General features: G+C 42.8%; 1 protein-coding gene across 3 annotated transcripts in view; it reads right to left on the bottom strand.

The window, feature by feature from the left end:
• SEPTIN12 (septin 12) overlaps positions 1–2,771 on the bottom strand; it is a 198,127-nt gene extending 195,356 nt beyond the window's left edge. For 2 of the 3 annotated variants that reach the window (XM_033963188.1, XM_033963189.1), the window contains exon 1: positions 2,369–2,771. In XM_033963188.1, the coding sequence (XP_033819079.1) occupies positions 2,369–2,423 (55 nt within the window). In that variant the 5' untranslated portion in view covers positions 2,424–2,771. The remainder of the gene's footprint in view (positions 1–2,368) is intronic. The other variant, XM_033963187.1, reaches the window with a different exon arrangement.
• Positions 2,772–12,116: the final 9,345 nt, after the last annotated feature.

Genomic DNA, 12,116 nt, shown 5'->3' with positions numbered 1-12,116 from the left:
TTGTGATGCCCCCTAGGGCGCCCCACTGTTCTGTTGGCATGACTATGTGGCCAATCTACTAAAAATGCTGGCCTCTCCTATATTCAACTGGCTTGTTTTGTGCCTTTTTCATTTAGACATTTTTTTGGAAAATGGTCAAAAAAGATAAACGTATTAAGGGCGAACACATCTAAAAAGGTCATTTTTGAAAAAAAAATAAGATTTAGCAGTTTCAAAAATTACCATTTTCTCTACTTTAGAGGAAAGGCAAGCGAAGGGAGATATGATAGACGTTATTATGTGCTTCCCTTTTGGAAGCATTTCAACTGTTGGTATTATGTTCTTTCTTATGAAAATCAATAAAATTCTCTGAATTAAAAAAAAAACAAAAAAAACCTACGTGGTATAAATGTGCATGAGGCAAGTCTCTTTCATTTGAGAAGAAGCTCCAGAATGAGAGGGCATAAGATGAAGTTAAGAGATGATAGGCTCAAAAGTAATCTAAGGAAATACTTTTTTACAGAAAGGTTGGTAGATGCGTGGACAGGGCAGGATTAACCAATAGGCCAAGTAGGCACGTGCCTAGGACCCGAAATGGTCAGGGGGGCCCAATGAAGGAGGGCTTCAACATTGTTTTTTTTTTTTTTCAAACAGCGATGGGCCCCTCCAGCATCGATCGGCAACGTGGGCCCCACCCCAATCGGCAACGCAGCTCCCCCCATCGACGGAAAGTAAGACAAGCAAGCAACGCGGGTACAGAAGGCAACGGGAACTGTAATTATGCAAGCGGTGTCGCTTGCCCAAAGCTTCCCTCTGACGCAGCTTCCTGTTTCTGCCCGATCGCATGGTGGGGCAGGGTAGGGGGCCCAGTGTACTTGTGTGCCTAAGGGCCCCTCGACGAATTAATCCTGCCCTGTGCGTGGATTAGTTTCCCAGTAGAGGTGGTGGAGACAAAGACTGTCTGAACTCAAGAAAGCGTGGGAGAGGAGGAGATAATAATGGATGCTGCTGATGGGCAGAATGGATGGGCCATTTAGCCTATATCTGCCAACATGTTTCTATATTTCTACCTGATTTTTGGAAAGTATGTCACAAAACATCCAAAATCAGACTTAGACATCATATCAAAAATGCCCCGCCACTTGTCCCAAACATTTTAAATGCATAGGGTTTAAAAAGGTTACCTATAAATATTACATCCGGAGAGTATGGGGGGGGAGGGGCATCTCCCCAAGCCCTTCTGAGACAATGTAAGTGTTAAGGTCAGCACTAGCATTAGGCTTGAAAGACTGGGATCATCCTGAACATAACCCGATTTAGGAACGCTCACCCCTCTGGCGGTATGCACAAACCTAATCCAGTGGGAGACATTACCTTAACAGTGAAACACAATGCGTGTTTGTCTAAGCCCAACTCTTTTCCGCCAGGCTTTTGCTCTATTTTGATTATTTTGAGCAAGCCAGGTGCTTCTGATAAAAGCACCCCATAAAAACACACACATAGTATTATTATTATCTCTGTATTTCCTCTTTAATGAGCAGCATCTGTATGCAGTTAGCCTAGTCAGGAAGGGGCGGCGGCAAAGGCTATGGGAATCATAGAGATAATGAGAGTAAGGGGATAAACCCAGCATTAGCACCCAAAACTTTTTTTTTTTTTTTTTTTTTGGGGGGGGGGAAGGGTCCCCACTCTCCACCAAGGCCTTCTGTCTTTTCATACCCAGAGCAACATCACTCCGAAACTCAAGCTCCCTCCAACTTTTCCTGTAAACCTCTGAAAACTTGGCTATTCTCAAAAAAAAAATGTAACACTTCCTCCCTCTCCGGTATTTTACACCCATCTAAACCTTCTTTACACTTAATCCTTAACCCTCCATCACAACTTCTGTAAACTGTGCCGAGCTCTACGACTGCGGAGATGGTGCGGTATATAAACCTAAGGTTTAGTTTAGTTTAGTTTGGCTTTCCTAGGACAAGCAGGATGAGTCAGCCACATATGGGTGGCTGACTATCCCGCTGTCCACGGAGAATCTACGCTACAGGTAAGTAACTGCACTTTATTAGCAGCCACCGGCGACAACGAACTCCAGTTTAACGAAAAGGGGTGACTCGAAGTGGGCAGCCACGGAAGGACGTGGGAAAAGTAGCCTCTGATAAAACCACTGTTAAGAGTGTTTGGGGGGGGGGGGGAATCTTCCCAGTGAAGTTCAGGTCAGGGCACTGCTTAGAAGGACTGAGGTAAGCCGCTACCTGGCACGGCAGAGGAAACCTGTCCTATCACCTGTTCAAAAGGCAACTAGCCAAGCCCGAGCTTGAAGAAGTTAAAACCCTGGCAATGTTAGAAGTCCTTTACCCCCCCCCAAAACCGAACCGAGGGTTGTGCGCATTACCTTCGAAATCCGAGAGAATGCCCTCCAGGTGATCCTTGACTGACAGCTCCGCCATCCTGCCTTCCCCGCGCGCTCCTCTCCTCACTCTTAGCCAAGCCTGGCGGGGGCGCTCCTCTCTTTTGCACACAGCCCAGCAGGATGCTCTCCCGTCTCTCGCGCGCAGAGCCCCAGCAGGCTCCCTTCTCAGTCATGCAGCGCGGCGGGCTGGCTGCTTTCGCTCATAGGCACACCGAAGGCAAAGTTCTTTTCTGCTCTTTTTTTTTTTTTCCTTCAAGCTCCCGCCTCGTTCGGTAGTTCAAAAGTAAAATAAAACAAATGGGGGGTTCAGAGCACTTCTACGCCCCCTGGTCCCTCCCGAGCGCATAGCTTTGTGCTGCAGAAGGGCAGCGGCGCGCGCTATGTGAGAGACTATCCCCTCCCTCCGGGCCAGCCTCCCCCCCCCCCCCCGGGATCACATTGGCTGAGCTGGGACGTCCTCCACCTTTTAGGAGCAAGGCCTCTCTCCACTGAGATGGGAAGGGGTGGGTCCAGTCAGGGTGCTGTTTGCAATCTGTCAATTCTAGCCCTTGAATCGGTGCCTTAGGTTCCCCACCACACAGGATAGGGTTACAGCTCTAACCATTAAGCCACTTCATAGGAAGCATGTGCTTGTCCGGTCCCCGTGCTCCCTCCAACAAACTATCCCTGCTTATAGCTAAGCTGTGTCGTTTTCTCTGCTGCTTCTGAGAGGTGAAATATGAGGAAGGGAGTTACTGGTCAGAAAAGAAATAAGCGGGATGGGGCTACAAGTGTGTTTACCTAAGGTCCAGCCCTGACTAGGTGGGGTCTCAGGTTTCACAATCTTGAGCAATATAGTGCTTCAAGTCAAAACCATTCCCAGGGTCCTTAACAACCACCAGCCAGGAAGCCGTTCAGTGATCCAGATCAGAAGTGCTGAGCCAAACTCACATCTGGACAGGCTGAGAGCTTCTCCCAGTGTGTTGAGTGCATAATCATACTTTACCTCACCTTCCTTCCCCCTCCCATTTAAATCTTCCGGTTCCAAATGGTATTTTGGAAAATTTCATTTTAGTCCCTTCATGTCTCTCCCCTCCCCCCCCCCCTAATTACAACTCCAGCTCTGGAACGTGGCCAGAGAGAGGCTGTGTAGAAGCCATAAAACAAAAGACCAATTGTCCTGTTTACCACCTGCTGTTAATTGAAATATGAAATAAACAGCCTTCTTCTGAATACTCTTTTTATCCATGAATCTTCCCAAAATTCAGGCGCATACCTTACCCTCTCTCTCTTATTCACATTCAGTAAACTTTATTAGCATGAAAACTGTGCACTTTTATAAAAGTAGGTAACATGGAGACATTTTCAAAGATTTAGTAGGGATCTATTTGCCTTAACTATGGGCATAAACTTGTGTGTTAGTAGATTTTCAAATGCTAGAAATGCAGTTTTAACTACTACTAATCATTTCTAAAGTGCTGCACACATGATATGCAGTATTTTGTCCCTAGTGGGCTCACAATCTAAGTTGTGTGTGTGTGTGGGGGGGGGGGGGGTTGTACCTGAGACAATGGAGGGTTAAGTGACTTGTCCAGGATCGCAAGGAACTGCAGTAAGCATTGAACCTAATTCTCCAGGATCATAGGTTGCCTGGATTAAGAGGGCAAGTAGGTACTTAGGTGTCTTTGTTCCGCATTTTACAAGCCATATTTGCATTTCATGCATGCATAAACCAATAGTTACCCCCGCCTTTTACAAAACCATAGCACGGTTTGTAGCACCAGCAATGTTTATCATGCAAAAATAAATAAATAATGCAAAATAAATCAGTGACGGGGCAGAGGGAAGGTTCTGGTGGGGCAGGGCAGGAGAAGCCTCTTCACTGCGCTGCTTCTGCCAAGCCGGTCGCCGCCAGCGCTGCTGCTACTTTAGGATACCCAGAGGTATGTCAGGAGTCAGGACTCACTGAATCGGTGAGTCAGATTTTTTTTTTTTTTTTTTTAGAAAGTGAATCAATTTGAATCGATGAGTTGGGCAGCACTGGCACAGGTAGGCACCTTGAAACTCAGTTAAAAACATCGTTTAAATGGCATTTTTTACTGAGCTTGGGTGCCTATCAGCGCCTAAAAAAATTGGCGCCGGTTAGAAAATCCGGGCCTTTGAGCAATCACAGTAACTGCGAAATTCTTACACATTGTTCATTGTATCGTTTGAATGATGTTATTTTACTGTGTTTGTTCAAGCATGTTTAAAGCACAAAGATCACTACTAGATAGTAATGCTAAACTGTCAGTAATATCAACATAGCCTAAGCATAATTAAATGTTGTTTAATAGTAATATATAAGTACAACTATGACTAAATAAGGATATGCAGGCATTTCTAACGCCGAAACACTGGTTGAAAAGGTGACGGCGAATGCTAGAAGTGTGCTAGGTTGCATAGGGAGAGGTATGGCCAGTAGGAAAAAGGAAGTACTGATGCCCCTGTAAAAGACTTTGGTGAGACCTGATTTAGAATATTGAGTACAATTCTGGAGGCCGCACCTTCAAAAAGATATGAAAAGGATGGAGTTGGTCCAGAGGAAGGCTACTAAAATGGTACGTGGTCTTCATCATAAGACGTATGGGGACAGACTTAAAGATCTCAATCTGTATACTTTGGAGGAAAGGTGGGAGAGGGGAGATATGGCAGAGACCACTTGGCCCAAATGTGCATGAATCAAGTCATGACTAAAATGGGGTTGTTGTGTCTTTATACAATGCTTGCATAAGTAAGCACATAGAATATTTTTTTAAGTCTACGTCCCTACTTATGAACTTTTCCCCTGTACATTCTGATTGGTGAAATTAAGCACCATCATGTCATCATGCGTACTTTTACACTGGTTGGTGCTTTCTAAGAGGTCGTTTACACAATGACATGACCACATAAGGTGTAAAAATTACTTTATAAAATTACCTCACTATCCCCTGACCTCTCCCCTGGTTTGACCTAAACCCCTCTTCCATCTGCAGGTCCAGCATCTCTCCTCCTCTGCTACCTCTATCCCCCAACCTGGTCTCTGTCTCTTCCCTTCTCCAGTCTGAAGGGAAGGAGAGACATTAGATTCAAGGTGGGGAGAAGAGACGTCTGGACCTAGGAGGGGTGTTCCTGTCACGTCTGCCTAAAACTGGCCCTGAGCAAGTGCCTGAGCTCACAGCTACAGCATGGGTAAAACAGTCAGAAACATAGAAACATGATGGCAGATAAAGACCAAATGGCCCATCCAGTCTGCCCATCTGCAGCATCCACTATATCTTCCTCTCCCTAAGAGATCACCCCACATGCCTGTCCCAGGCTATTTTTTCAGGGGCCAAATTGTGGATGGGCCCTTTTGTCAGGGGCTATATTGTCGGAAGAGGTTTTGTGTTGAGGCTATTTTGACCTGGTACCGGCACAAAGTACATGTGTTAGTAGCATACCTAATACTTGTGTACATTTTTAAAACTTAAATGTGTGGTGTTTCTAACCATGGCCTTTTACTGGAACTAGAATCCACTAATGAAGATTCAGAAAAATCTAACTGTTATTATTACAATCAAGCTTCTCCTCTGAGTGATTCTCTTGGGGAATATCATAAGGCTGCCAACTAGATTCAGATTCGTAGGACAAGGTTAATTTAATTGTGGGTATTGTGGGTTTACACCAATGAATGCAGGTACTTTTCTTAGAGAAGGTACTGGGAGCATCAGAACTACAAGCCCCAACATGCACTGGAGTAAACCCAGAACTGGATCAACCTGTCCTACGAATCTGGATCCAGTTGGCAGCCTTATGGCCTTGTTTGCAGTGTGGCCCTACTGTAGCCTCCTTCCCTTTGCTCCTAACCATTTGGGTCTTGTGATTTGCACTCCTTCCTAGTATTTTCTCCTTTTTTTCTTGAATAAGAGTGCTCTCTGTGCAGTATATTGGAATACAATTAACTTTAGTTATTGGTTTATTTTCTTTGATAACCTTTTAAACTGCTTAGATATTTTTTTGACTTTGTAGTATATCAAATAAAGTTGATGATGATGATTTTACTTCCCATAATTACTCAGCCTTTGAAAATTTACTCAAAAGTGGAAAAAAAATAAACAAGAAAAATATATATTGCATACAAACAGAACTTGGCATTTGCTGAACATTATAAGAACATATTAATAGCCTTACTGGGATAGACCAATGGTCCATCAAGCCCTGTAGCCCGTTGTCATGGTGGCCAATCTAGGTCACTAGTTCCTGGCCAAAACCCAAGGTGTAACAATATTCCATGCTACCAATACAGGGCAAGCAGTGGCTTCCCCCATGTCTTTCTCAATAACAGACTATGGACTTTTCCTCCAGGAATTTGTCCAAACCTTTCTTAAAACCAGCTACGCTATCTGCTCTTACCACATCCTCTGGCAACGCGTTCCAGATCTTAACTATTCTCTGAGTGAAAAAAAATTTCCTCCAATTGGTTTTAAAAATATTTCCCCCATAACTTCATTGAATGTCCCCTAGTCTTTGTAATTTTTGACAGAATGAAAAATCAATCCACTTGCACCCGTTCTACTTTACACAGGATTTTGTAGACTTTAATCATATCTCCCCTCAGCCATATCTTTTCCAAGCTGAAGAGCCCTAACTGTTTTAGTTTTTCCTCTTACGAGAGGCTGGGCTTGATGAGTCCTTTGGTCTGACCTAGTAGTCATAGTCTTATGCTCTGGCATTCTTGCCGGTACTGCAGAGCTAGCAAGTTCCAAAAAGAAGATTTTAGTGCTAGCTTTCTGACAACCATTTCAAATGTCTACTGCCCAGGTTCTACAATATATCATAACACTTTAGTCAAAACAATACACCAAATAATTTAACAAATTAAAATCTTGTGACATGTTCAGAAAACAAATGTACAAGAAAGAGAAAGCCTTGCCTTGCTATGGAAACAGAACAAACACAAAAGGGAGATGTCCTCTCAACCAACAATATCTTTATTCCTTAGATGTTTTGTCCTAACAAGGATCCAGATTTTGGCATATCTCTATGCCTTCCTCAGGGGACACTAAAAAACATACAAATCATGTACAAACTAATAGAAAATGAAGGATGTAAATTAAAGAACTAAGGCTGGTATTGGACAGACCTGCACAGTTTGTGTCCCATATATGGTGATTCGGCGTAGGATGGGCTGGGGTGGGCATCAATGGAACAGGAGGATGTTACTGGCCAGACTTTACGATAGATGTCCTGCAAACAACGGGATGGATAGGCTGGAGTGAGCTTGGATAGCAACTTCAGCATTTGGAACCTAGGACATTACCAGGCTATGGCCCAGAAGTATCAGAGACAAGTTAATCAAATCATGTATTTTTTAAATGAGTATCACTAATGGGCAGATTGGTTGGACCATTCATGTCTTTATCTGCCGTCATTTACTATGTTACTAAGTAACTAAAATATTAATAATAATAAAATATCACATTAAAATGTGACATGCAGCATGTCTGTTGACACCTTTTTATGATGTAGCATGGAAAAATGATCCAGTATTAGTATATATTGAACAGAAATTTGATGATTTTTACTCTTGCCCTTACCCAGAATGTTATGATTAGGTGAGGGTTATGAAGGGATTTTAAGTATGAATTTATGTTGAGCATATTTTATTAGATTGGAAATGTAACAGAAATTGGTCGTAATGGTTATAACATGTGTAATGTGTTGTTCGACTGAATATTATGTATGTTTTATATGGAAACCACTTAGACTTAAGCGGCCTATAAATTTTAAAAATAAATGAATAAATATTTCAATGGATAGAATCAAGGATTGTAAATCCCACAGTGCTTTGGGATGTACTTAAGTTCAAAACTAGGAAGTGGTCAAAAAGGTTTTCTCCCAGCATTTCTGGTACTGACAGAGCAATGGTTTTTAACCTGGTACTCAAGTATCTGTGATGCAGTCTGGATCTCAAGATATTCGCAAAGAATGTGTATAAGATAGATTTGCATTCAGTGGAGGTAGCACCAAAAAAAAACCCTCTCTCATGCATATTCATTGTGGACATCTTGTAAATGCAGCTGGCCAGAGGGTACTCAAGGACCGGTTAAGAGCCATTGTGATAGGGCAAAGGAGAACCCACTCTTGTAATCACTGTTGACACAGATTAGAACGGGGAAGCCTATAATGAGAATCCTGACCAGGCACTGCTGGGAGGAAGCTTACATTATCAGAGCTTCACTTGGCACTGATGGAGTTGAGGGTAATACTAGCTGTCACCAGTACACCCTCTAAATCAGTGGTCTCAAACTCGTGGCCTGGAAGCCACATGCGGCCCGCCAGGTACTATTTTGAGGCCCTCAGTATGTTACCATTGTTCTGGAACGTTGCCCGCCTCACTACTATAACCTCACGCAAGAACTTTCCTGCGTCTGTACGCGAAATGTGAGGTGGAGTGAAGAGGACAATCACGTACAGATGCAGGAAAGCGCTTGTGTGAGGTGGGCAATGTTCCAGCAGTGAAGCGGGCAACGTTACAGAACATAAGGTAACCATTGGAGGCAGTGCAGCTTGTGCATGTCTATGTAATCTCATGAACTCTCACAAAATTCGGCACCTCTCCTGGCGGTGACTACTTGATGTAAGATGGCGGTTGTATTCGGTGCTGGAGGAGGTGAGAGCTGAAGGTAGTTGCGGACCACCAGACACTTAAGGCACAAGTTTTCCAGGCACAAGCCGGATATTGATTCTCCCCTCTACAAAAGAGCCTCGAGGACTACACCAAAATCTTGTCTCTTGCAGTTGATACTTAAATAATGCATGATGTAAAACTCTTTATAGTTTATAAATCTTTCTTAATTGCTTCTGATAATTTCAGCTATACATAGCTGAAAGCAGTGTAACATGCAGAAAGTGAAAAACTATCTAAACTTCACTTTCTGCATATTGCACTGCTTTCAGCTGTGTATAGCTGAAATTATCAGAAGCAATTAAGGAAAGATTTATAAACTATAACGAGTTTTACCTCATGCAAAGTTGTCATTTCTTTAATAAGACATTAACTATATTTTCTGCGGCCCTCCAAGTATCTACAATTCCAAAATGTGGCCCTGCATAAGGTTTGAGTTTGAGACCGCTACTCTAAATGCTTCAGCTGCTTAGGAAAAATCTTGGCACCATGCATGAGCTGGCATCCGTCCAGCCCTGCATTTGCTAGAGGGGTAACTACACACAGTTCAGAACTCTTTTTATGAGACAACTTTAGCTGTCACTGATCTCTCTCTGGCCCTGAGGGATTAGGTTGTGTTGGGTGAAATGTGACTTGAGAAGATACAATTTATTTATTAAAAAAATTTGTATACCGTTTAAACCTAAACGGTTTATATATCGTTACATACACAATTCAATAAAACAAACATGAACATATAATCCTCAGAAAATCATGTAAAAAGCCTAGCAGAAGAACAAGCACGAAAATCAATTTCTAGAAAAATGCATTAACAAATAACTGCGTTTTTAGTAGTTTTCTGAAATTTCCCTTGTCATAACATTTTCGTAATTGACTGACAAATGAGTTCCACAATTTGACCCCTGCACAGCAAAAAAAAACCACACCATTTTATTGGTCTCAGCAATATCCAGTTTCTCATGTTTTAGAATAAAGAATGGCAGATTGTTGGAGGGGGTAGGTTAAGCAGACAATGAATGGTTAGACCAAAATCATAACAGAAGTTCAGAATGAAATTTGGTAGCCTTATTACCCTTTCCCATCCTGGAAATTTTGAACATTTTAAAGCTGTACAAACACAATAGATTATTCATTTTCAAGACCTCGCCATCTTCTGTAACCCCAGCACTTCCTGATGTATATGTATGTGTCTCTGTCTGTCTGACAGGGATTAAGCAATACATAGGAGCACAGTCCCAATCTAGAGATCGTTTTCCCTCCCCACAGATACAATATTTTAACTTTGATAAGCAATTTGATCACTCAATGGTAATTTAAAGCTTTCTTAAATTGCTGACTGGGGGTGGTAAGAGGGAGGTTTTCATCCCCCTCTTGCTGCAGTAAAAACATGCCACTTCCAGCTGGAAGTCATGTCCGCTCCTAGCATGTGTTACCTTCAGGTTGGGCAGGGGGGCATCCTCATTGCCTACTGCTTCTCTCCCCTCCCCCCTCTCTCAAACTGGGCTCTAAATGCAGACTTCAGGTCAGAATGTTTACCCACTTGTCTAGAAGAAGTGCACACAAGTTTCACATGTGTGCTAATTTAACTCTTCAGTATGTTACCATGTGCCCACTTTTCGTGCACTCATATTTATCTGTGTAATTACTGTGAGGCAGATTTTACATATTAGGTTCCAAGTATACTGTTCTTTACAGATCAAAGGAAATAGATCCCATATGTGGCCTGTGTGAATGTATCAAGCATATGCTTTATCAAACTGGATTGTCTAAAAGTCTACATTAAGGAAATTTATAGAGTGAGACAATGAGGAACATGGAAGAGCAATAGCAGCATGTGACTCTTTTTACAGCCTATGTGATTTTTAACCTCTAGCTCCTGGACTACACCCCAGCTACTGTTTGAAATACATGCACATACCCCTATCTTTGATCCTTGAAACGTACTCCTCTACTGATATTAAGTTTCCCAAATAGACTCCTTAAGAGCTTCAGCCTGCATGCTACTAGCCATTTCTAGTGTAAGCATGGGGTAAGTAAATGTGCGAGATACTATCCACTATAGACAGATTTTTATAAGATGATTGATTTATGAATGCATGTGAAAGATGTGTAAATACGTAAACAATTGGCACTACTGTGCTAATTCAACCCTTTGGAATGATTGTTACTAAGCATCCCATACAGGGCCAGCTTAACCTATGGCCCAGATGAGACTCTAGCCCAGGGCACCAAACGCCTGGGTCTGTGACATCATTGAACCATAAGTTAATCTACCAACACTTCCCTCCTCTTCCTCCTTCCTCTTCTGATGCTGCTGCCCAGTCCCAGCATGGTGTGGCTTCCTAGGCCAGCTACCACAAGGGGGGAGGGTCAACGTCAACATCAAAGGAGGGAAGTACAGTATTTCCCTCCTCTGATGTTACTGCTTGATGCTGACCCTCCCTCCCTATGAAACTGCATCCTGCTAGGACTGGATAGTAGCATCAAAGGATGGAGGAGAGAACTGGCTAGGGGTGGGACAAGGACTAGGGCAGGGCATGGACAATGGAACGCGGCATGGGCCAGGGAGCTATAATCTCTTGAACCAGCCCTGATCCCATAAAGGGACAATTCTATAACAGTGCCAGAAGTTAGGTACCATTACGTTAATACAACTTTTTCAATGATTTTAGCCAAAAATGGTAATGAAGCCACTGGTTTATAGTTCTCTTGTTTTGTAATATTGCCACCTTTGTTCTTCAATATTGAAGTGACGAGTGCAATTTTCAACTGGGCAGATACACAACCCTCCTGCAGGAGCCATTGACAATACTCAAACATACATTAATAAAAGGATCCTTCAGGGCTTTCAAAATAGAAGGATGGACAACATCAGATTTACAATTTGAGTAACTGCGCAAAACTGACAGTATTTTATAAATTAGGCACACAATTGGCAACTAACTTTGGATGGCCTGTTATAGAATGATGGGGTATAAGAACATAAGAATTGCCGCTGCTTGGTCAGACCAATGGTCCATTGTGCCTAGCAGTCTGCTCACGCGGCGACCCTTAGGTCAA

Source organism: Geotrypetes seraphini, chromosome 11, assembly GCF_902459505.1.
Source record: "Geotrypetes seraphini chromosome 11, aGeoSer1.1, whole genome shotgun sequence".
Lineage (NCBI taxonomy): Eukaryota > Metazoa > Chordata > Amphibia > Gymnophiona > Dermophiidae > Geotrypetes > Geotrypetes seraphini.
The sequence above is the reverse complement of the archived record's forward strand: the minus strand, read 5'-3'. Positions and strand labels throughout refer to the sequence as shown.